Raw genomic sequence first — 25,042 nt, 5'->3', positions numbered from 1 at the left:
AATACAGTTAATATTTACAAAAGTTGCAACCCTTTTCTCTCTTTTAGGCAGATTTAGTTGGATTTCAGAAGGTAGAAGAATCTTTTGGTCCCTTTCAGTCTCTTTCCATTTTGTTGCATTTGAGAACCCAGTTCTGAGACCACAGTATGAGTATAGCAACACCACGTGAAACTGAATCCCTAGGCTTTTTATCAATTAGTTAAATTTATGTGAAATTTATTTAAATTTTCCTCAATGCACTTAAGACGTGTTGAGAGCAAAAAATACATCCAAATGAGTTTAAAATACACTGAATATAAAGGTTTTATTTTCAGTATAGAACAATTCTAAGCACATTCACTTTTTCTGCTGCACAAAAATCCTCTTGTTCCATCACAACTTGTAATCTTTTGGCTAGTGGCATAAACGAAGGCACAATTGCCAGTGCCTTCTATACTGAACCTAGAAAATGAGAGAGAGAGATTTTTTACTTGTATCCTACAAAAAGTAACCAAGAAGAGACTCAAGTATAAATATGAATATTTTGGTAACCATGTTTTTAAATGTACAATGTGGAAGGAAAAAAGGAAGTGAAGTGTTTCTTTCCATTAATCAATCCCCAAACTTTAGCTCAGGACTTTGCTAATATGTAGATGCTGTTCTTTATGTTCAAATGCCTCCTTCTAGCCCCACAAGCCTCACACAATCATGGATGCAACCAAATCTAATTAGTTCATGGTGTAGTGCTCAGATTGGTGGTGAGTGCTACAACTGCCCAAGGGTGGAGCCAACGTACTGTGTAAGGGCAGGGAGAAAATGTGTCTTCTCTCTCTTTTGCCTGGTTGACACCTTGCTGCAGGGGCAGACGTGAACAGCTGCCCCTCAGACATGTCGTTTTTCCTTGGAGCCAACTGAGTATGGACTGAAACCTCCAACGTGCAAGAAATAAACCTTCCATTCCCTAACTTTGGATGTCAGGTATTTTGTTTCAATGAGAGAAAAAAGTAAGTAAGAGAATAGGAGAGGAAGCTATGTTAATCCAATGTGTTAACTATATACTCCTGGCATTTTTTTGCTTTTACTAATGTAGAAAATATGTGAATCATTTTGTAAATGATTAGATTCCTTTGTTTATGTTTTAGAATTAAAAAATAATGAGTCTAGACAATTTCAAATGCAATAAAGAAAGGATAGCTAATATTTCATTGAACACCTTTTGTGCATTATAAAATTAGTACAGTTTTGTGCTGAAATCCATGCTCATTTAGTCACTCTGCAGCTAGCACCATAGTAAAATAAGTATTTTCAACTGGATGCAGCATAGTGTAGAGTAGCTTATACCCAATGTCTTCAAAAAGTTTTCCTAATTCACATTTCAGATCATATAGAAATGTATGAAATTACAAACTAAAATGAGAAAAATGATGTTACAATGATTTCTGGTTATATTGAATTAAGATGCTTTTTCTAATTCAGTTTTTGGAGCTTTTTGTCTACTTTATTGACTTCTAGTTATTTTCAAATTTTTATCCAGACTGTTTCCAAAATATCCGTGTATAGTCATGCCTCATTACACTCAAGAGATTAGTTCTAAGATCTCTGCCTTGGTGGATACCAAAATCCACAAATGCTTAAGTTGTTTACGTAAAATAATGTAGTATTTGCATATAAAATATATCCATTCCTATAGACTGTTAATCATTCCTGAATCACTTGAAAAACCTACTACAATATAAACTCTATATAAATACTTCTTATCCTGTACCACTTATGGAATAATTTTATATAGTCATTGTAGAAAAATAGTATATTCCTGATATTTTCAAGTTATGGTTCCATGAACCCATACTTGTGGAGCATGCAGGTATAGAAGGGCAACAGTATTTTCTTGGCTTTGTGTTTCTTGGTGCCAATTATTATAAATTATGTTGTGCCCAGACTGCATATTTTGAAGCCCTAAACCTCACTATTTCAAAATGGAACATACCTGATATAAAGTTTTGAAAGGACTAATCATTTTAAATGAGCTTTCTTAGTGAATTTAATTCAGTGCAATTGATATTCTTATAAAAGGACATAGCTGAAACACAGACTTCAGCACGTACAAAGACTAAACCATACGAAGATGGAGTGAGATGTTCACCTCCACAAGGTAAGGAAGAGGCTACAGAGGAATTTAACAGTGTCAGTCTTGAACTTCTAGCCTCCAGAACTATTTTTAAGATGCTAAGGTTGAGCATTTATTACAGAAACCTTACAACACGAATACACAATCTTTTACTAATGAATGGCTTTTACATCTTCCTCTATTAAAAACTATATGAAATATAGTACTGTTATTCTATTAATATTTTTCTCAAGAAAATGTATTAGCCTATATTTTAGTTAGAAAAAATAATTTTTGTAATACTTTTCTTACATTTTTCAAGGTTAAAATGTAATAGCTACTCACAACACTGTCATTCTCAAGTCACTTAGGGTATAATCTGACTCCACACATGATATAAATACAATAATTACAGAAATTTCTCTAAATGTAGAAACTTTTACTACTAAATTTTTCATGTCATATACACAAGATAGCACCTAGTACATTACATTATTGTCACAGAGTGTCATAAGTAGTTACCCGGTAAATGGTACTGTGTTGATTCACTACGGGGAACCAAAAATGCTTTTAAATTTTCACCTACTCTAGTTAAAGAAAATTTCAAATATTTATAGATAAAAAGAATAATACTCAAATTAAAATTAATCTAAATAATATAGATGAATTCTGGGATTTTAAATAAAAGTAAAATGAGCATACTTTCTTTTCTCATTATTCTTCAATGGTTTTCAACACCCCTGATGACTGTGAAAAAAAAGGAGGCATCATTGAATATTCTCCCATCAATGGAAAAAATCAATGTAATGACATAACAAATAAATATAAAAGATCCAAAGTTGAAAGAGACAAGCATTTATACTTCCATGTGGTCTACAATGAACAGGATACTTGTGTCTCACATGTGGAACAATCCAATTCTGCATCTAGAAATAAACGTTGACCTTCAAGGCAATGCTTCACTCAAGAAAGTCTGGTTCTCTGAATATTCTTTTTGATGTCTACTTGTTGAGGACTGGGTTAGGGGAAGGGTGTGGAGAAAACTATAGTGGTAGCTCCTCACAGACTCAGAATTCTTACATGTTTAACACATCTTATAGTAAATAAATGTCAGTAAAGATTACCAGTTAGTAAAGAGACTCCCATCGGTCCATCTCCACTTATTGTCAGAAGCGTGTTTTCTCAGTCCAATCCAATACGTAGAGTTTTTCAGATAGTTCATCACAAATTGCTGTGACAAAATAGAGTCATAGATCTAATGTCATAGATCTCACCTACCTTTCTCATTTTTACTATATAAAAAACGTGCTGCTTTCCTTGTCTGAGCCCATTATTCTTTCACTAGGGTTACTGCAAATGTTTGGTAGTAAAATTTTCTGCCTTTATTTTAGTCACACAGTTGGCAATCTCACAACGGTAAAGAAAATGATTCTCTTAACATCAGAGTGAGACCATATCACAATTTTGCTCACAGTTCTGAAACACCTTCCTGGTTTGCTTGAAACAAGAAAGACTTATAATGGCTTACAAGGACCCTTATGATACACATACACATCCCTCCCTTCTATTTACACAAACCGACTAGGAAATTCTTTTCTTTTCCTGCAGCATTCCAATACTGAACTGAAGATTGTTCTCTAAGAGTTGCCTTTTTCAGGTGTCCTCCCTAGAGACTGTCTTGGCTACCTTCTTTAACTCCTTTACATCTTTGCTCAGATATCATAATCTTAAAGAGCTAAAACTTTGCCTGCAGTCTTGCCAGGTGGCAACAACATCAAATCCATTACTTCGTACCCTCTTGCATAAAACTTACTAATCTCCAATATACTATGTAATTTTCTTATTCACTATGATTGATCTTCATTGTCCATCCCATTCTCTGGTGTGTAAGCTCTAGAGATTTTTCACTGCTTTGCTATGAGATCAAAATCAACAAATATGTGTCCCACATAACAGCTCTTCAAATTGTTAGAAGTGTTTTGAAAAGGAATCTAACCATTTCACCATAGGAGGTAATTTTGGCCAGAGATCCAAAATATCTTCTGCAGTGTCTTTGTCCTTCAACCCAACTAACTTGATTTTCAGATTGAAAGTAGCAGGTCTGGTGGAATAGATTCCAGGCAGGTGGACATATTCTCATGTCATCAGTGCAATTCTTTTTGATCATTTTAATTCCAACTAAAATTAATGTAGTTAAAAAAGAAAATGTAAGAAGAAAGTTCTGACCTTCCATGTAAAAGACTTTATGTACTTTATGTTGATAAAATGATTTTGCTTTCTCCTTCAGATATTGGAGTTGGATATCAAGCACAAGTAAATATCAACAATATAGCATGAGATCAATTAGCATTGAAGGATGAGCATATATTCATAACTCAAAACAAAAAATGTACATTTACAGAGCCTCCATATCCTCTGGCCATATTCTCTTCCATTTTATTGCACATGCTTCTGGAATCATTTTATCAGTTTAATTCAATTTCTAAAATTTACTATACTATTGAATTTCATTGTAGGAAAATAAATCCATCTATCTAATAATGTCAAAAACTTTTTGAATTACTGATGTAGCTGAGAATGAATTGTTTCTCAAATACAATAATTCCTCAAAAGTTGAAGCATTTGGTTTTTGTCTTTAAACAAAAGATATTAGAAGGAAAAATGTTGAAATTTTACTAGTTTTTTACAATACAGGTTTTACTTCTTAATTTATTGTATTAGGTAAAAGAAACTACTTGTTAGGATATAATTCTTAGAGAAACAAGGTTCAAGGCAACACTCATACAAGCTAAAATGAAAGACTGATTCATTATCAAATCTATGAATGGGAAGATCATGAAATGGAAAGATAAACTAGCAAAATGTTTCTGTATACGTGAGAGTTGGTGTAATAAAATAGCAATAATTAGGTTACCAAATTTTTTTAAAGCATCGTTTAAAATTATTTTTAAGTGACAAATTCAAATCAAGAACATATGCAAACTCATATACTTATTTTGAAATCATGATCACCAGAATTCCAGCTTTGTCTTTTACTCACTAATTCACATACTCTTGTATTTATTTTTCAACTAGTTGAGCACTTACTGCTTAGAAAAAAAAATAGTTTACATAACATGCAAAAATACTTGCTTTCATGAAACTTACACTCCTGAAATAAAGTAACTGGGATAAAATAGATAGCTTTATTGGTGGAAAGAATTACAATTTTCACATAATCCAGAGTATAATGTCAAAGGAAAAATTAATGTTTAATAAAAGCTTGGGGGAAATGGAGCAACAGAGGGTTAAGGGTAATATCTACCTGAGCAACAGGAAGAGAAGGTATAAAAGACTGAAGTAAATGTGTCTATAAAGGCTTGTTCACCAGTTAGTAAGAATATTCATTTCCTTTCAGACATAGTTAATGAACAATCAGCCGGTGATATCTGAGGGATAATGGGGCAATACTCCCATGTGAACATTGTAGTCCACTGACAGGTGTCAGCTTTAATCCAAACTATTGAAACACAATGCAGAATTGTGAACAATTTGTTCATCTTTTTAAAAAAAATTAAATCAACTGTAGATGATGGAAGCAAGAGGTCAGGAGTCATCCAGCACAAACTAGTCCCTCCTAAATATTTGTCCAAGATGATAAGTACATGGCTCTCTGAGGAGACAGCAGTAAAATAGGAACTCAGGGAATGCAGCTTTAGAAAATTAGCAACAAGTTGAACTCTGGAACACTGTTACTTAAATGCAGCTAAATTATCAAATCAATGAGTTCCACAATGAGTGAACTGAGACCTATGAGGAGGGAGAGCTTTTTTCCAGATGCAAGAGCAAAAGGACATACTTACCACAGACCTCTGAGCATTCACTTTGCTACTATAAGGACATAAGCCTAAGCAGAGAGATCTGAGTGCAGCCAATTGAGCCCAAACAGGAGTAAGAATTCACATACTTAGATAGGGTTAGATCAGGTAATTAGCTTTGAAGTAATCCCATGATATCTCAGAAATCACCCTTTGAATAAGAGCAACAGTTCATGATGGCAAAAGACAGAAAAAGACAATGGGCAGGGGAGCAAAGACCAGACTCTTTCCAACCCTTATATTGTATGCAGGCTAGCCACTACAGTGGAGGAGTAGCACTCACACCCAAAATAGTAGCTAGAACTATGCCAAACCAACCAGTGGGCTGATTTACTAATCAAAAACCCTTACTCCTAACATTGCACACTCCAGATTCATCCACCTCTGGAAAAGGCCTGTGACTGCATGAGAATTGGGGGGCAAATCTAAACACAAATCATACCATTCTGCCCCTGACCCCTCCAACACACACGAATATCCCTTTATGCAAAAGATATTTAGTCTATCTCCCAGATTTGCCAAAGTCCCAACAGTTTCAGCATTACTGGAAAGACCAAATCTCAACTTTCCTCTCAGATTTAAGGCAAATTATTAACAGTGAACTCCTGTATATATGAAAAGAAAGTTAAACACTACCAGCGTTCAGTGGCAAAAGACAATGCTCAATCCAAAGCTACAAACAGGGATATAAAAGTATGGGACCAACACAAGTTCAAAGTCCAGCAAAGCAAACATTAACTCATAGTTCTAAGTGCAGCATCCAAGTCTATCTGTGATAAGTTGTAAACTCTAAAGAGCTTATGTGGCTCTACCATGTGAGACACTTCCAGTGGTTATAGCTCCTATGGCTTCTCTCTTGGGCCTACTTTGCTCTCTCCTTGCAGTTTTGCTGAGATGATCTATCTAGGCTTCTCCAAACTTCTAGGGTCTCCTCTGTTCTTTGGTTTCACACTCACAGCTTCCCTAACTATCCTTTCAGAGACACACTGCCAGGACCCACCAGCCTTTTTCTGAAATCTGGGTGAAAGACTTCCTGATCCCACAGCTCTTTATTCAGTATGCACTTAAATCTAGATCCATGTGGATGGTACCAAGATTACTACTAGCTGGAGCAGTCTCCAGGCTTCCCTCTCCCTTGGCTATAAGAGAGTTGGATCAGAAAACACTCTGAATCCAATTCCAAGGAAGAAATTCTCTATGCCACTTCCATTCTGAAACATGGTGTGACCTCCGCCATTCCTGAACATGGTGCACTGGGACTTTCTTCTCAAAATGAAGTCTTTGATTTTTGCAACTGTGAGGCTGCAAAGTGTTGAGATCTGCTGCATCTTATGATGCTATCAAAGCATTTTACAATTTTCTTGTTCCTTGTCAGTAATCAGGATCTCCTATGCTCTGTTTTTGTAGTCCACAGTTTTACTGAAGCTTCATTTCCAATCAACTGATAATGTTTTAAATCATTTTTCTGGAATCTTTGCTCTTAATTCTCAACATAAATCTGGACACACACCCCCAATAGTAGCCATGCTACCACCTCAATATTAGATTGCCTTGAAAGTATTTCTGCAAGATTAATTCATTTGCCACCCTTATTCTCAGTCTCATGAAAAGTCTCTGGAAAGAAACACAATGCAGACAAACTTTGTGCCTAGGCATATCATGCATCACTTGGAATCCAATATCCAATGCCCTTCTTATTTCCAAGTAGAGATCTCCTGAGCCTGAACTGTACTGGGACCATTTCTATCAGCACTCTGGTCTTTTGAGCTCTGAACAGAATCACCCATAGAGTACATCCTCAGGCATCTCAGCTCTACTTTTTCATCCCAAATCTCTGAACCTTTCCAAACTCTACCCACAAAGCAGTCCCAAAGGTTCCTGAACCATATGGTCAGGTATACTCTCAATAAGGGACCCACTTCTTCGGTACCAAATTCTGTCTTACGTACTTTCTGTCATCACTGACACAAAATTCAGACACCTGAAGTTAAAGAGGGAAAAGTTTGTTTAGCTCCATTTATACAGGTTTCAGTCCAGAATGGGCTGGATCCAAGGCAGGGTGGCACATAGGCAACAGTTCATGAAGACAGAAGATAGAAAAAGCTAGGAAGTTACAAGACTCTTTCTGTCCCTTATATTGTATGCAGGCTCTGCACTCTATGGCAAGTGTAGCACTTGAACTCTTAATCCTAGACAGCCTCAATCAGTTGACTGATTTACTACTCATACACTACTAATACCAGCATCTCTAGATACACTACTAATACCAGCATACTCTAGATTCAGCTATCACTGAAAAAGTTCTATGACTACACCATGTTTCGTGGGGACATATAGACACAAACTACAACATGCAGGCAGCAATTTATCCAAAAGAATACCATTATTTTGTATTACACGCATGCACTAACAAAAACTCAAAGAATAGAGTCTAGAATTTTAAAATCTACTATGGCACATAGTGTTGTATCATACAGATACTGAGCAATGAAAATGTGACTAGTCCAAAGCTAGGTATTCTGCAAATGTAACATCTACACTGAACATGAAATTTAGTATAAAATAGAAACATTTAGCTAATAAGTCTATACTGACACATAGTTAATAAGATATTGGCTATACTAAATTAAATGAAAATACAGTTTGAATTATTTTGACTCAATTTGGTGTCTAGAAATTTATAGTACATATGTGTTTGGATAACATTTTGGCTGATATTATATTTTTCCTGTACTATGTTGCTCAATGAAAACAAATTTGACAGAAGGAATCACAAAAGAAAAAATGACAGTTAGGTAAAGGGCAGCAACACTAGAGATGATGAAAAGTGTTTAAGACTTTGCTATTTTGAAACACTAGATAGAATCTTATATTTAGAACACGAGAAGCAAAGAGAAAATAAACAACTATTGGGTTTTGGATTTAAAATCAGAAGTTTCAACTTTTTGTTGAGATAGGAAGATACTGATAGAAGAAATTAGGAGCATAATAGAAGCAAAAAAATTGATACCAAAAAAAGAGACTGAGATAGGTGTCTTTTAAGCAAGATGGAGAATTTATTTTTTGGAAGACATAAAATGGAGCTTGACAAACATTGACTACAATTAGTAAACTGACAATTGTTGGTAAAATTGAAAGACAAATTCAAGGGAAAAAAAGAAGCAGCAGCCTGATAAGAACACATTTAATAGAGAAGCAGTGGGGCTTGGGTGTTCTTAGATGGGAGAACACATACTTAGCAATACAGAGGCTTTGAATTTCTTTCCAGCACCATGACTCCCACAAACACCACCAAATCAGCACTTAAGCAGAAGACTGAAGTTTAGTTGTATGGCAGGTGTTCAGAATGCATGGAATCCTGGGTTCAATATGGGGAGGTGGAGGAGGAGAAAGAAATAGGACGTTAAAAATTAAGGAAAAAGCTAGCAAATAAAGCATTCAAGCAATTACTGTTGTATCCAGGAGGAAAAAAAAATGGGTAGCTGAAGGACACATGATAGCCACTGACTTTGTTTTGTTTAAGCTGGGAGGTATAAATAACATCCATGTTGTGTTGCCGATGAGATGTTTCAATTGGCCGTGAAAAGAATGATGATGTAGTACAGAAAAGATTTACGGGAATAGTGCTAGTGACTAAACAAGATGATATGAGACCTGATGTAGAACGTAAATACCCTGCAGATATTTTAAGGATGGTGGACAGTAGAATAGCTGAATGGATGGGCATGTTTGGAAGTTGTTAAATGATGCTCTTCAAACAAGTTGGAAGCAAGATGTATATGCTATTGTGTTAAAACTCTATTCTTCTTTGTTTTTCCCTTTAGTCACAGATACATTCTTTGCAGGGAAAAGCCCCAGCCCCTCATCACATTTGAGCCATCAGCAGCTGTCACTATGCCTGAACTCAATAAGTAATGATTGAAAGACTAACTCTAGCAGGTAAAGCAGAGGACCAAATCTGCAGAATTCTCAATATGTTAGCATAAATATTCACTTACCTTTTTTAGGAAATGTTAGCATCACCCAAAGAAAAACTGCAAGACCTCCACATAACAAGACGGAGAGGATTATCATCTTCTTTTTTACTATGCATAAGGCAAACACAGGTTATTATCTTCTGGAGAAACACAAGCAACACCCCAAGGAATGTTTATCCTTTTTTTCCATTTTCTGTGTGTTTCCCATTTCCAGCCCAGTAATTCATCAACCAGAAAGTGATAAGGGTCTTAAGCTCTAACCAGCAGCAGCCACAGCCTCAGGAGCTTGTGGCTCCATCTGCTGGCGTCATTTCCCAGAACTGTGCTACTAATCTTTTGGGCCTCTTAACCAAACATGCTGCATTATCCAATGTGAGGAGGGAGCAAGTATGTTCTTTGTTACTAAAGACTGCCTTAACTTAACGATTTTATGGTAAGCACTGTCTTCTGCACCTTCCTGCCTCCCAAATGCTGACTGTCCAGATGGGGCCAGGAAATGGGGCTAAAATCAGAATTTGGCTTCTACAATATAAGTTCTCATCCTCCTTACCCATTTTTGAGCAGGAACGGAGGACAGGGGTTGATACTAAGTGTTTATCCCAGGGGCCCTCTACCATCAAGCTAAATTCTCAGATTTTTATTTTTATTTTGAGACAGGATCTGGCCAAGTTACCCAAGTTAGCCTCAAATTTGCGACCCTCCTGCCTCAGTCTCTTCAGGATTTCAAAAGGCCCATAGCCACCACGCTCTGACTTTAGCCAACCTTCCGCTCTTCTTTTCCGCCTAATCTCTATTTCTTCTCCTTCCATTTTCAGTCTTCACCACAAACGCTCTTCTGTGATCACAGAGACTGGAACTATCCTAGGCGTGGATAGAAAACAGCCAGCTCTCTGGTAGGTGCCTGTAAACTCAAAGGAACTGCAGAATTTGTCTCCTTGGAGTGAGGCCTGACTGTGAGGCCCAGCTAGAAGAGCGCACAGCCCCAGAGCAGGAACTGCCCTGAGCTCTGCAAGATTGGACACCAACGGGCAGCGTCCACCCTCCAACTGCTGGGAATTTCTACTGACAGTGCTCCTGCCCCAGAGGAATGTCTCAGCTCCTGCGATTGGCTGCAGCCCAAGGACAAGGACTCTGATTGGTCCTTAACCTCCCACCATCTAACTACTAGTAATGGTGGTTGGGGGAAAGGGTCCTATGGCTTTTTAGTTTTCTTTTCCATTCTAAATTCTCCCTAACGCTCAAATCTTGTCCAGGTTTTAACATATGGATTGCTTATAGACTCTACATTTTTTGGTTTTGCATTGTTTAGAATTTTTACCTGGTCTGCTTATAATCTACGTTTATCTGGCCGTGACTTAGAGAAAGGAACCCGATGTTGCATGTTTCCATAGTCATTGAGTGAAGACGTGTTTCATAAGCAGTCTTCATTTTGCACAGTGATGTAGTGCAATAATTCCAGAACAAGTAAAAATGACACCAGGAATTTTTAAATTAATACGTGTTTGAAGTGCATCATACATTCCTTGTAAGGAGCTGGTATATGAATGTGACACATCTTATCTGACTTTTCAATTCTTTTTCCTCCCTTCCTTACCACTTTCCAATTGAAAAATATCTATCCCTCTCCTTCTTATTATCTACCTCCTATTTTGCTTTTTATTTATAATTCGTTTTCTCATGTAAGAGAAATCATGCAATATTTAATTTGTGTGTTTGATTTATTAGGCTTAAAATTGTGGTACATGGTCTGAGGGTGCATCTATTTTCGTATTCCATTTATCTTTCTTTAAGGCAAATTAACACTCCACTGTGCAAAAGCAACACTTTTTTCTTCATCTATGCATCTGTTGATAGGCATAGAGGCTGTTTCCTCTTGAGCTCTTGTAAATGGTGCTGCTATAAACATAGACATATATGTGTCACTGTAATATGTCTTTAAGTCTTTTGGAAAGATAGGAAGAAGGCAAACAGCTGAGACAAAGGGAATTTTTATTTATAGTTTATTGAAAATCTCCATTTGAATCTCCAGAGTGTTGATACTAATTTTTATTCCCCTAACAATGTAGAAGGTCACATTTGCCCCCGCAGTCTTGCCAGTATTTATTGTCTGAGCATGGCAGTTCTTCCTGTTGTGTTATGAAATCTCATTGTTGCATTGATTTGCTTTTCTCCAATGGTCGGTGATATTTGATATTTCTTCAGTTATTTATTGGCCATTTATACTTTTTCTTTTGTATAGTTGTTCATTTCACATGTCCATATTTTGGTTGAGTCTTTTATTTTGTGTCAGTCATTCCAAAGTGAATCATAGATTTAAAGGAATACCAGTCAAAACACCAACAGCATTCTTCACAACGTAACTGGAAAAAGCAATCATAAAATTCATATGATATTAAAAGACCTAAAATTGCAAAATCAATACTGGGTATAAGGAGCAAAGTAACAGGCCTTTCAGTCCTAGATTTGAAGTTATACTGCAAAGCAATACTGATAGAAACAACATGGTACTGGCACAAAAATAGACATCAGAATCAGTGGGACAGAATAGAGGATGCAGAAAATAGTTCAAGCACTTTCAACGTTTAATCTTTGACAAAGAGGCCAAATGTCTTGAGAAAAGATAGTATCTGTAATAAATGGTGTTGTGAAAGCAGGCTATCCATATACAGAAGTTTGAATCGAGACCCTTGTCTCTCATTACCTATAGAGCAAAATCAAAAGAGATGAAAGAAGTAAATGTGAAAACAAAAACATTTTACCTGCTAGAAGATAAAATAAGTAAAAAATTTGGAATCATAGGGTGTGGGCAAGGTCTGTCTAAACAGAACCCCAGTTGCACAGGAAATAATAGTGAGAATCAAGGAATAAAATCTTATTAAGTTAAAAAGTTCTGTACAGAAAAATTAACTGTGAAGCTAATATAACTTCACCATCGTGAAGTTACCCAAACTTCAAACAAGTATACAGTATTATGAGCAGTAAATTTGTCCTAGAAAAATGAACATTTAAGCTTGGGCATGCTGAGTGAAACCTCAAACGTGCACATCTAGTGGCAAGCATAGTGTGTGGGTTTGAAATTTAAAAGGTATTCACTTATAGGTAGCAGGTAACACTATGTGAACACATGTTATCACTTGGAAACAGCATAGTAGTATGAGAAACAGAAATAAAAATGAAACTAGAAAATGTTCCATTTTAAAAGAGATGCTTGGAATAATAGGACCTTATGATGAGTATAAGAAGCAATAGCATGAAATTGAAAGACAAAACAGAAGGGACATATCCTGAAATTTAAGAAAGGAAAAGAACTCGGTCAAGTATTACAAAAAGTCCAGTAAGAAGGTAAGCTTTATGTAACTGATGATACATTTGAAGGATGAATTTAGTCACAAAGAATGTGGTGGGGAAAGGCTAAAACCATAGGTAAAGAGGACCAAGAAAATTCAGTTTCTAGAAAGAGAAGTGAGCTACATATAAACTAGAAGAGTCAAGAGAGTGTTGGTGGACTGAGCAATAAGAGCCACTGGGAGAGAGAGAATTAAGGGGGAAAAAGAAGAGAAAAATGACCTCTTGATCAGCATTTGGGTTCTTTTTAAAAATTTTTCCCTTTTCGGGGCTGGGGATTTAGCTCAGCGGCATAAGCACCTGCCTTGCAACAGGCGGTCATGAATTCGATCCCCGGTACCAATTAAAAAAAATTTTTTTTCCCTTCTCTAAGGGAACTCAGAGCTAAAAATAATCAATGAATTCATCCTTAGCCCAAAGTCTCAGGCTGTGGACATCCTTAATTGCAAGTATTTATCTGCCCTTCTCCTAAGATTTACCTGTTGAATGCCCCTTGAATTATGTACTGAAAAAGAACTTGTCCCTAATTACGTTGTAATTGCTTTATCTTCCTTCACTTAATCTTTAAAATATTATTAGAGATATCTAAGACTTCAAAGTCAGTATGGTTTATTCTTTTCACTGTTGGGTGATAAATAATTGTTTCCAGTTAAGTGCCCTTTAGATAAATGGGCATTTATGGGTTTTAGTTTTTTGAAGACTACAAAAAAGTAATAATAAACAACAAAACCATAATGATACCAGAAAAATGAATGTTTTTTTAGTTTTGTTTCAAAAATATTCTCAGTATGGTGAAAAAAAAAAACTACAAACAGCCTGGAATTCTCCCATGGAAGATAAAACAGTACTTAAAGTTGCTGCCTACAGTACTTAAAGATCCCAAATTTAGTTTCCAATAAGATTCTCAGAAAGTAGTACACCAAGAAGTAGAGTCTACTGATCACATTTAGTTAGAAGTGCACAATTATATGGGCACTAAAATTATTTATGTATGTTTATCTGCATAAAGCTTGATTGTGATACCAAAGATATGATGCTTTCTGGATTTCTTCAATCTTTGGTTCCTTCTGAACTTTCCTTGAGTGTTGCTTTTCTTTCTCACATTAAAGGCATTAAACACAAAATGATGATTATGTTAATATGAGAATTAATTAATTGAATTTTAAATTATAAGTTATGTTTAAAGATGGTTTCATATTCACAAAAGAATTGAGAGAACAGTATGTGACAATTCTGTATAACCCCTCACTGAGTATAATATCTGCGATTATTAACATTTTTTGCACACAAGTCCTTTTGTTACAGTAATGAAGCAATGTTATTATAGTATCAGTTAAATTCTTGATATATTTGAGTTTTCTTAATTTTCACTTAGACTTCTTTTTCTATTAAGCAATCATGTCTCTTAAGTTCCTCTTTGTTGTGGCCATTTTTGAAATTTTCTTGTTTTTGATGATTATGCTACAGCAGTTTTTGAGGAGTACTATATTATAAGTTACCTCTCTATTAAAATATTATATTTTTGTAATTATAACATTGGGGTTATTTGTTGCTTAGAGAGAGTTCTCAACTGTAACATGTTATTTTACCTCATGTTATCAGTGGTGTATATTATCAAAATGATTTTTGACTGTTGATCACCTCTCTATGGTAGTTTGTCAAGTATCTCCATTGTAAAGCTGTTCTTTTTATACTTGTTTATTCCAGTATAGTCTTTAGAAGAAAGTTGTTGTGTACAGCCTACACTTAAAGACTAAAGACTTTTGTTTTATAGCTGGTTATGTATTTATTAGTTATAAGTAAGGTGAAATTATTGTATTTCTGTGCATTTTTCAGAAAAATAACATTCTGTGTGTGTGTGTTATATTTCATAAGAGAATGAATTTATTTATTAATAAGGAATTGGTCTCATGGAATTTGGACATTTGAGAAAGCCAACATTTGATGCAAGAAGGCAGCAGACAGGAGATTCAAGGAGTAAAACTTTAAGTCCAGAAGCATTCTGCTGCAGAATCAGGAAGATCCAGGATTACATAAAAAGTACAAAGGCAGACAAACTCCATCTTCCTCAGAGAGGGCATTCTTCTGTCCTATTCTGATCTTCAAATGATTGGAAAAGACCAGTTCACATTGGAGGGCAGTTTGTTCTACACAAACTTTACCATCCTCAGTAAAATCTCATCCAAAGACAGAGGTGAAGAAATACCCAGATTATTTGGCCAAAACAACACTTACTTCTACTTACCAAAAAATATCTACATAATTTAGAGGTATTTGTAATTCTTTTGTATATGCGATTGCTTTTTCTATCCCATTTATTAATTTACCCAATTATGTATGTCTGCATGTACCACTTAATATTAGTTTTACATTTTGACCATAATTCAATACTAGTTCACATTTTTGTCTAACGATGGCCGTGTGGAGTCCTTTCAGCTGGCGCTTGTGAACCACTGATGTGGCTTTTCTTTGCTTCCTCATTTCTCTATTTTGGAATTCAAAAATGCTTAAGACTCAGACCGTATATTTCCTATTCTTTGAAATGAACATGTTCCTAGGAGCTCTCATGCTATCATACACTTTGAGATTTGTTATATTTTTATTTTCACTCAGTGTAAAGTTTTTTTTTTCCTTTTGACACTTTTTTGACTCTGAATTATTTAAAAATGTTATTGAACTCCATGTGTTATTTTCCTGTTTTCCTTCTGTTACTGCTTTCCAGTTGGCTTGCACTGTGATTTGGCAACATCCTACAGATGATACCAATACGTTGAGGTGTGTTTTTATATCTGAATATCTTAGCATATGGTTCTTGGACATTGAAATGAATAGATTTCGTGTTGTTGAATAGAGTGTTCTGAAAATGTTGAGGACATTTTTTTTCCTTGATGATATTCTATGTTCTGCTGTTTTTCTTCACAGCTGTCTCTATCTGTAGTAATGTACTTTTTCCCAGTCTCCATGCACTTGTATCACTTTTTACTTCACATATTTTGTACCTGTGTTGTTTGACATATAGCCATTTGGGATCTTTGTAGGAAGTTGTATTTGGTTTTCCTCTCTATTTTTCTATACGTCAATTGCCAATTGTTTCATTTACCAGTTCCTTATTTTTATGTCCCCTCTATTCTGCTACTGAATAGCAGAAACATTTTTTATACCACAGTTGTTTAAAATCTTTTTCAAATAATCTTAACATGTTTGTTATTAAGGTTGCTGGCACCCAATGATTACCATTGTTTATTAGCTATGAGAACTTTCTGTGTCTAAGTATAACGAATTATTTTTTTTTTTACTGTCTTCCTTCCTCTTATTCTCTCCTTCTCAGTCCTCTCCTCTCAAATTTCCTTATCGCAGAAATTTCACACAGGGTCTTGTGCTGCTTTCTAGGCAGATGCTCTACAATTTAGTTACTTTTTTGTGTGTGATACCAGGGATTGAACTTGACCTTGCACTTTCCAGGCAGGTGCTTGTGTCCTTGAGCTACATCCCTAGCCCTGGTATATGCTTTTTAAATCATATTTTGAGACAAAATTTCAAAAGTTGCCATAGCTGACACTAAATTGTTATCTTTCTTCTTCATTCTAATAAGTAGCTAGAAATATAGGCTTGTTTCACCAAGTACAACTAGTGTGTTATTTTCTGTGAAACTTTGGACATTTCATACGCTGTTCTTAGAGTCTGGGTCTTGTTTAGACATAGGTTTTGACTGGCTTTCCTGATAGCACTCCTGCAAGAGGAGGGACCCTGACACGCAGCGCCTGATGCAGACTTACTGTACAACTGAGGGGTGGAGGCTGCTTATTACCTCTGGGTGAAAACGTCATTTCCAGTTTCCATACGGGCATCTTTGGTCCTTAGTTTTAATAATGCACACTTTTAAAGTGGTTTTATTTTATTGCTTTTCTATACTCTTTCCCCAGTAAACACAAAATCTGAAGCTGTTCCCCTAATGAACTCCTAGACATTTAGCCCCACTGATACTTTTTTTTTTTCCTACTGACTCAAAATCCTTGAAAGGAGTGAGGAGAGCTGCTCTAGCATGGAGGCTAATCTGCTAGTGGTCCACACCACAGAGAAGCAGGTACCGTTGAGAATACAACAGAGTCTAAGCTCTGTCTGTGTATTGTACATATGTTTTTTTTTCCTAAAAGAAAGTGTTTTTTTTTATTGTTTGGGTTATTGGTATTGAGGCTGAAGGCTTTCAATAGAATAGATAGGAAAGTTTCTCTCAACCTTTGTATTCCATCAAGTGGATCTTGCATCAGTAAACGTAACCTACCCAAACAGCTATTGCAACATTAGCAATATCCTCATGGGGATTCAGTGAAAGGAAGACAATATTTCTACCTGAAATATCACCTTGTCATTGCAATATGTAAATGTTTTATTCATTATTCACTGCTTAACTTGAGCAGGGAAACAAAGTTACATCATGAAGAGCTCCAATCCACAAGCTAGAGTGAAATTTTCAAAATCTCATAAAAGGAAAATGATTAAGTTTTTCAAAAATTCCTCAAGTACAACTTTGAAGAATGTCATCACTTAGTGAAGAAAAGAAAGGAACTGAGAGAATTAGTCAGCTTTCCCATTGCTGAACAACATACATGGCATCCACATTTAAAGGAAAAAAGATTTATTTGTCTTATGGTTTCAGAGGACTCTGTCCATAGTTAAGATAGGAATGTATGACAGAGGAGTGTAGTGTAGCAGACCTGCTCACGTCATGCCAGCCAGGAAACAGAGCACAAGGGAAAAGAATTAGTAAGAGATAAACCCTCCAGCATCATGCATGAGTCACCCACATCGTCCAGTTGAATTCTGCATGCTAACAGTGCATTCAGCTATAAACATCAGTGGAATACTCAATTGATAGTAATTTTGCTCCCATGATCTAAGCACTTATCCAGGTATCTCTTAATCCAGTCAAACTGACAATTAAGTTTAATCATCACAGTGAGTCAGGGATGAGAATTCACAATAGCTTTTCTTTTTTCATTTTAAAGAGAAAAAATGAAACATAACTTCATAAGTTAACAGAAGAATAGCAACAGTTAATGTATTGTGTATTTTTATCTTTAAATTAGTAACTCAGAGTAAAAAATATAGGCATTTAATTGTCCAAACAATATTAGCACAAATGTTTCTTTTCAATAAATTAAGGAAAATTAGTTATACTACTTGTTAACTATCTTGTATATACATATATATGAATATATTTATATAAATATATATACATATCTTTAAAGATATATATATATACATATATATATATATATATTTGCTTTTCCCTTCCTTATTTTCTACTTTTTTTCTACTTTCCCCCACTCCAGTTTCTCTTTCTTTTTGAAAACTTCCTATTTTATGTAATCTGCTGCACATTTTGTATCTTATTTACTCTTTTAGTTTCTCAAGCTAGGGAGATAATATAATGTTCATGCATGTGAGTCTGATTTATTTCATTTACATGTGTGATCTAAAGTTGCACCCATTTGCCTGTAAAAGTCTCTAGTTTATCCTTCTTTGAGGCTTATCAGTACTCCATTGTATAAAAAGACACATCTGTTTTATCCATTCCTTGGTTGATGAGGCTTTGGGTTGTTTCAATGATTTAGCTATTACAAATTGTGCTGCTATAAACACGAGTGCACATATATTGCTGTGGTATGTTTTAATTCTTCTTGGGAAATTCCCAGAAGGGAATAGCTGGATCAAATGAGACCTGCAGTCATAATTTTATAAGAAAACTCCATGTTGATTTCCAGTGGTTGCATTAGTCTACATGCCCACTTACAGTGGAGAAGGGTACCTTTTCCCCCACAGCCTTTCCAGCATTTGTTATTGGTTGATTTCTTGATAATAGCCATTCTTGCTAGAGTGAGATAAATTCCCAATGTTGTTTTAATTAGCATCTCTCAAATGACCAACAATGAACATTTTTTCATATTTATTCACTCTTTGAATTTCTACATCTGAGAAATAAGCATTCATCTCAGATGCCCATTTTTGGATTGGGTCTTTTAATTTTGGAGATGTGATTTTTTTGAGTTCTTTATATGTTCTTTATAATAATCCTTCATCTGAGGAACAGCTGTCAAACATTTACTCTGCATTTTGGGTTGTCTTTTAACACTTTTCATGGTTCCTCTTGCTGTGCAAAAGCTTTTTAATAAGATGAGACTTCAGTTGTTGATTTTTTTGGATAGTTCCTATGCGATTAGGGTTTTATTCATGAAGTCTTTGTCTATACCAATGTCTTCAAGAGTTTTACCTATTCTATTTTCCAGTAGAATTAATGTTTCTGTTTAATATTTAGATTTTGATCCATTTTGAATTTAGTTTCATGCAAAATGAAAAATATGGGCCCAATTTTAATCTTTGGCATGTGCAAATCCAGTTTTTCCAGCACTATTTATTAAAGAGATGTTTTTCCAGTGAATGTGTTGAGTATTTTTGGAAAAGATAAGATGGACAAGTATGTCTGTGGTTGTGTCTGTATCATCTAGTTTGTTCCACTGAGCCTTGGATCTGTTTTTCTTTTTTTTTTTTAACAATACCATACTTTTTTTCAAAATCACAATAACATTATAGTATAATTTCAGCTCAGGGGTGATGATGTTCCCTGTCTTGCCTTTGTTACTCAGAACTGTCTTTGCTATTCTGAATTTTTTATGGTTCCAAATGACTTTTAGGATTGGTTTCTATAATTCAGTGAGATATACTGCTGGAATTTTGATCGGAAATACACTGAATCAGCATAACAGTTTGGGAATAGAGCCATTTACTAAAGTATGTTGGTTCTTCTTCCCCATTAGCAAGGGATATTGTTCCATTTTCTGATATTATCTCCAGTATCCTCTTTCAGAATGCTATGTGTTCAAGGTAGAAATATTTACATCCTTGATTAGATTGATTCTTATGTATTTTGCATTTTTGCATGTGATTGTGAAAGGTATTATTTCCCTGATTTTTCTCCCAGTGAATTTTTTATTCATGTACAGGAAGGCTACTGATTTTTGAAGGTTAACTTTGTATCTAGATATGCTGCTGAATTTGCTTATTAAATCTAGGAGACTTTTAATGGAGTTTTTGTGGGCTTCTATGGAAAGTATTATGTCATCTGCAAATAATGATATTTTAAAATCTTCGTTGCTTATTGATATTCCTTTTATTTATCTCAGCTATCTAATTCTAGAACTTCATTAAGTAAGCATGGAGACAGTAGAGATACTTATCTTATTCCTTATTTTAGAGGGAAATTTTTCAGTTTTTTTCAGTTTAGCATGACATTGGCAGTTTTCCTTTCATTGATGGCTTTTATCAGATTGATATGAATGCCATCTATTCCACTTTTCTCTGAAATTTTTATCATGAATAGGTGCTGGACTTTGTCAAAGCTTTCTCTGCATCTATTGAGGATCATACGATTTTTGTCATTGTCTTTGTTAATATGCCATATACTAAATTTATTGATTTACATATGTTGAATCATCTCTGCAACCCAGGGATATATAACGTAGCCATAGTGCAAACTTCTTAGTGATCTTCTGTATTCTGTTTGCCAGTACCTTATTGAGGATATTTGCATCTATGTTCATTATAGAAATTTTCTTGTAGTTCTCTGTATCTCTGTCCTCTGGTTTTGGTATCAGGGCAATGTTTAATTACAAGCAAGGGAGTATTGCTTCACTTTCCATTTTGTTAAAATGTTTGAGAAAGAGTGGTATTTGGTCTTCTCTAAATTTCTTGTAAAATTCAGCTGTGAATCTGTGAGAGTTTTCCAAGGTTTCTAATTACATCTTCAATTTCATTGATTGATATTGGTTCATTTAGAGTTTTTATATCTTCTTGATTCAGCTTTGATAATTAACATGTAATTAGGAATCTTTCACTCCTTCTACATTTTCCGTCTCATTAGAATACAAGTGCTAATATAGGTACAGATGATCTGGATTTCAGCAGGGGCCCTTGTGATTTCACATTCATCATAAGTGCATGGATTTGAGTATTTTCTTTCCTTTTTTTTTTATAAGGTTGGCTAAAGTTTTGTCTATTTCATTTAATCTTTCAAAGAACCAACTCTTTGCTCTTCTTTTTCTAAAAGTTCTTAATTTGACATTAAGTTGTTTATTTGCACTTGTCCTGTTTTCCTCATATAAGTATTCACTGCTACAAATTTACCTCTTAGGACTTTATTGTAACCTGTAAGGTTTGACATTTTGTACTGTCTTTATCATTTAGTTGTAGAAATTGTCTAATTTCTTCTCTAATTTCATTTGTGAACCATTGGTTATTCAGGAGGATGTTATGTAATTTCCATGTGTTTATGGTTTCTTTTACCACTGAATTCCAATTGTATTGTACTATAGTCTGCGAATATGCATGGGGCAATTTTAATTTCTTTACACATACTTAAGCACGTTCTATGAGGTAGTATTTATGTTGTTTTGAGAATCTCCTGTGTGCAGGTGAAAAGAATGTGTATTCTAATGTTGTGATGTGGAACACTGTAGAGATGTACTAAATCCGTTTGGTTCAGTATTTCATTGTTGATTTTTTGTCTAATTCATCTGTCTTTTTGTGACAGAGGAGAATTTAAATACCCCAGTATAACTGTATTACAATTATTTGGGGTTTTTTTTTGCATTTGTTCACTAGTATTTGTATTTATTCATTAGTATTTGTTTCATATAGTTAGGTGCAGTGGTATTTGTTGCACATATATTAATGATTGTTATCTCTTTCTCTAGAATTGTTCACTTCACAAAGATGAAATGACCTTTTTTTCTCTTTTAATCAGTCATGGTTTTGGAATACACTTTGCAAATAGAACAGCTACTCCTTTTCTCTGCATTCCTGTCACATGGAGTATTGTTTTAAATCCTTTGAACTTCACTCGATGAATTTATTTTTGAATGAAATGTGTTCCTTTTATACAGCATTTCCTTGGATCCTACATTTTAATCTATTCTGCTAGTCTGTGTCTTCTCAATAGTGAATTAAGCCATTGACATTGATGGTTATAAATGATATGTATTGACTTATAATTGTTAGGTTATTTTCCTGTTGTAGTGCCCCCTCTGTTTAATTGTTAGCCTTGTATGGCACATTTTTTCTGTTGGTGTTCATGAAGTTGTATTCCTTTGTTATCTCTTTCTAGAATGTCTTTCAAAACAGTTTGGAGTGCTGGTTTGGTGGTTACAAAGTTCCCCAGATGTTGTTTGTCATGGAATTATCTAGTTTACCTTATTTTATTTTATTTTATTTTATTTTATTTTATTTTATTTTATTTTGAAAAGGATAAAACCAAATGAGAAAGAAAACAGAACAGGGTCATTCAAAACAAAAGGATGGATGCTGGAACTTAGGGCACTAGGAAACCAAGCAACCTGCTCACTTCCCTGGTAAGAAGCCATGAGCCTACTAGCATGTGGGCTGAGAATCAAACATTCATTCCCCTCCCTATTAGCAAATGGGAGCCAGAGGTCTGAGTATTTCTTGGGAGGTTGACCATATGCAAAATAGGAAATAGGGCAGATTTCCTTCTACCATCTCTTTAAAGGAAAATGTTGTTATCACTGTTTTGCTTTGTTCAGATTAATTGTATTGCTCTATTTAATATTTTGTTTTGAAAAGTTATATAATGCTGTCTATTTGGTTTTATTTTGCTATACCTGATTGAAAGAACAGCTATTGTATAATGAGATATACTATGGTACCTATTACTGTTATCCCAGTAACCTGTTGTGATGTTCTGTACAAATTTCACTTCACTGTCTCAATTTGCTTTGTTCTGTCTTTTTCTGTTATATTTCACTACCATCAAAATAATAAAAAAAATTAATGCCTGCCTACCTCAGATAACAGCAAATTGGGGAGGGCAGCAAAAACTGCAGTCAGTACGCTTCCAAAAGACCCTAAGCAATATGGAGAGGGCCAGAGACCCCCCAGACTCACCAGTCTGAAAGAAACCAGAAACATGACAAGAGATAGAACTTTTAAAAAATCTCCAGCTGCCAAACCTGGGAAAATAAGTCCAGGAGAAGTAAATACAGAAGAGAACCAGCGAAGTAACCATCCAATACTAGACACAGCATCAGCTGAAATAAATACTTTCATGACCTTGTAGATGAATCTAAAACTATACTTCTGATTCAAGTGAGGCAAAATATAAAGATAATAATTAAAGAAAAAATAAGCCTTGCCCAAGAGAACACAGATGGAAGAACGGAGAAAATCAGAAAAGAAAGAGAAACCTCTGATGAAGAATTTAAACATAACCCAGAATACATGAAACAGATCCAAAGAGATTACCAGGAAACTAAAAACTAAAGTGAAAACTGGAAAAATGCCTTAGCAGAAAGTAAAGTTAGCCTTTTCAAACTTGAAGAGAGATCTATGATATATGATGGTGGAAGAAAAGACCTTTTAAAAATAATGAGGAACCAGAAAGAAACAATTCAAAGGCTAGAAGATGACAAAAGGATACATAACTTAAGAATAAAGCACTTGAGCAAGGAAGCAGGAGTAACCAGAAATGAAATACAAAGAATATTCACAGATATATTAAAGAAAAACATCCCAAGCATAGGAAAAAGAAATGATATCCAGATAAATGAGGCATACAGAACTCCAGCCACCTACAACCAAAATAGATCTACACCCTGACATATAATAATCAACATTCCAGAAATCCACCAAAAGAACAGAATACTAAAAGCAGTCAGGGAAAAGAAGCAGATAACCTACAATGGGAAAATTATCAAAATAACAACAGTCTTATCAACACAAACTCTCAAATTGAGAAGGGCATGGAGGGGGGGGAATATTCCAAGCTCTGAAAGAAAATAATTTGCAACCAAGACTGATATATCCAGAAAAACTCTCTCTCAAAATTAATGGAGAAATAATGTTTCCAAGACAAGGAGGACCTCTGGGAGTTCGTGGCCACCAACCCAACCTTACAGAGAGTGCTGAAAGACATTCCAGAGAGACAGAGAGGAAGGGATGCCAGAATTCCAGCAACAGTGGCAGAGAGGCCTCAATGAATGGAGCAGACAGTGGAAAGAGGGAGTAAGGTGGACAAATTATAGCAGTAAAGTGGAGTAGCAGACATGAGGCAGAGATGATAAGCTATAATCTTTAGTATAGATAGCTTTGATACACTATAAAAAAGCAGAGGTCATTGCTAATAGTGTATCAGGATTTAAAAGTCATAGTAGTCTTATCACTCTCTTTAGTTTGAATTTATTTTGTTCTGGTCTGTCTACTCATATCAGATTTGAGGGCACAGACCTCTGATCCAAAAATAGCAGGCTATACCATGGTAACTATCATTAATTTCCTATTAACTTAAACTGAAACCCTGTATTACTTACATTGTCTTACTATGACTGATCTTACTTGAATCTGATTCATTAGACTGTGGTTTTTGCCTTGGCTGATTTTATTTGAATTTGGTATGCTTGATAGTATCAACTCTAAAAGTAGAAGTAAGTACTCTGAAGATGACAATATGTAAAAGATATCCATACCGGTTTTGATTATTAACAGCTCTCAAGTCCTACAATATTTTCAAAGCTGTGTTTTTATAAAAATAGCTATGTAATACTATACCTAATTATATTAAGCCTGATGATGTGGACAAGTCTATTGAAAATAACAAGAGAAAGCATAGTAACTACGGTAGATCACCTAATATTGTGGTCTTATCTGTCTTTTTCATTACATGTTTTTCTAGGAATTAGTTTTGCTGTCTTGTTATGATTTGTTTTTCC

General features: G+C 35.0%; 1 protein-coding gene across 1 annotated transcript; it reads right to left on the bottom strand.

The window, feature by feature from the left end:
• Window positions 1-326: 326 nt before the first annotated feature.
• Window positions 327-10,982, bottom strand: LOC134473572 (C-type lectin domain family 2 member B-like). Its single transcript, XM_063238287.1, has 5 exons — window positions 10,684-10,982; window positions 9,942-10,028; window positions 4,083-4,264; window positions 3,211-3,317; window positions 327-441 (listed from the first exon to the last, which is right to left on the bottom strand). Exons 1-5 carry the CDS (start codon window positions 10,727-10,729, stop codon window positions 327-329), a joined length of 537 nt encoding a protein of 178 aa, XP_063094357.1. The 5' UTR covers window positions 10,730-10,982.
• Between the last annotated feature and the right edge of the window lie 14,060 nt (window positions 10,983-25,042).

The sequence above is a fragment of the Cavia porcellus genome, unplaced genomic scaffold (genome assembly GCF_034190915.1).
Source record: "Cavia porcellus strain 051 isolate PalLab524CR breed Dunkin Hartley unplaced genomic scaffold, mCavPor4.1 scaffold_27, whole genome shotgun sequence".
NCBI classification, from domain to species: domain Eukaryota; kingdom Metazoa; phylum Chordata; class Mammalia; order Rodentia; family Caviidae; genus Cavia; species Cavia porcellus.
Note: the sequence above shows the minus strand (reverse complement) of the source record. Positions and strands in the feature narration are given on the sequence as shown.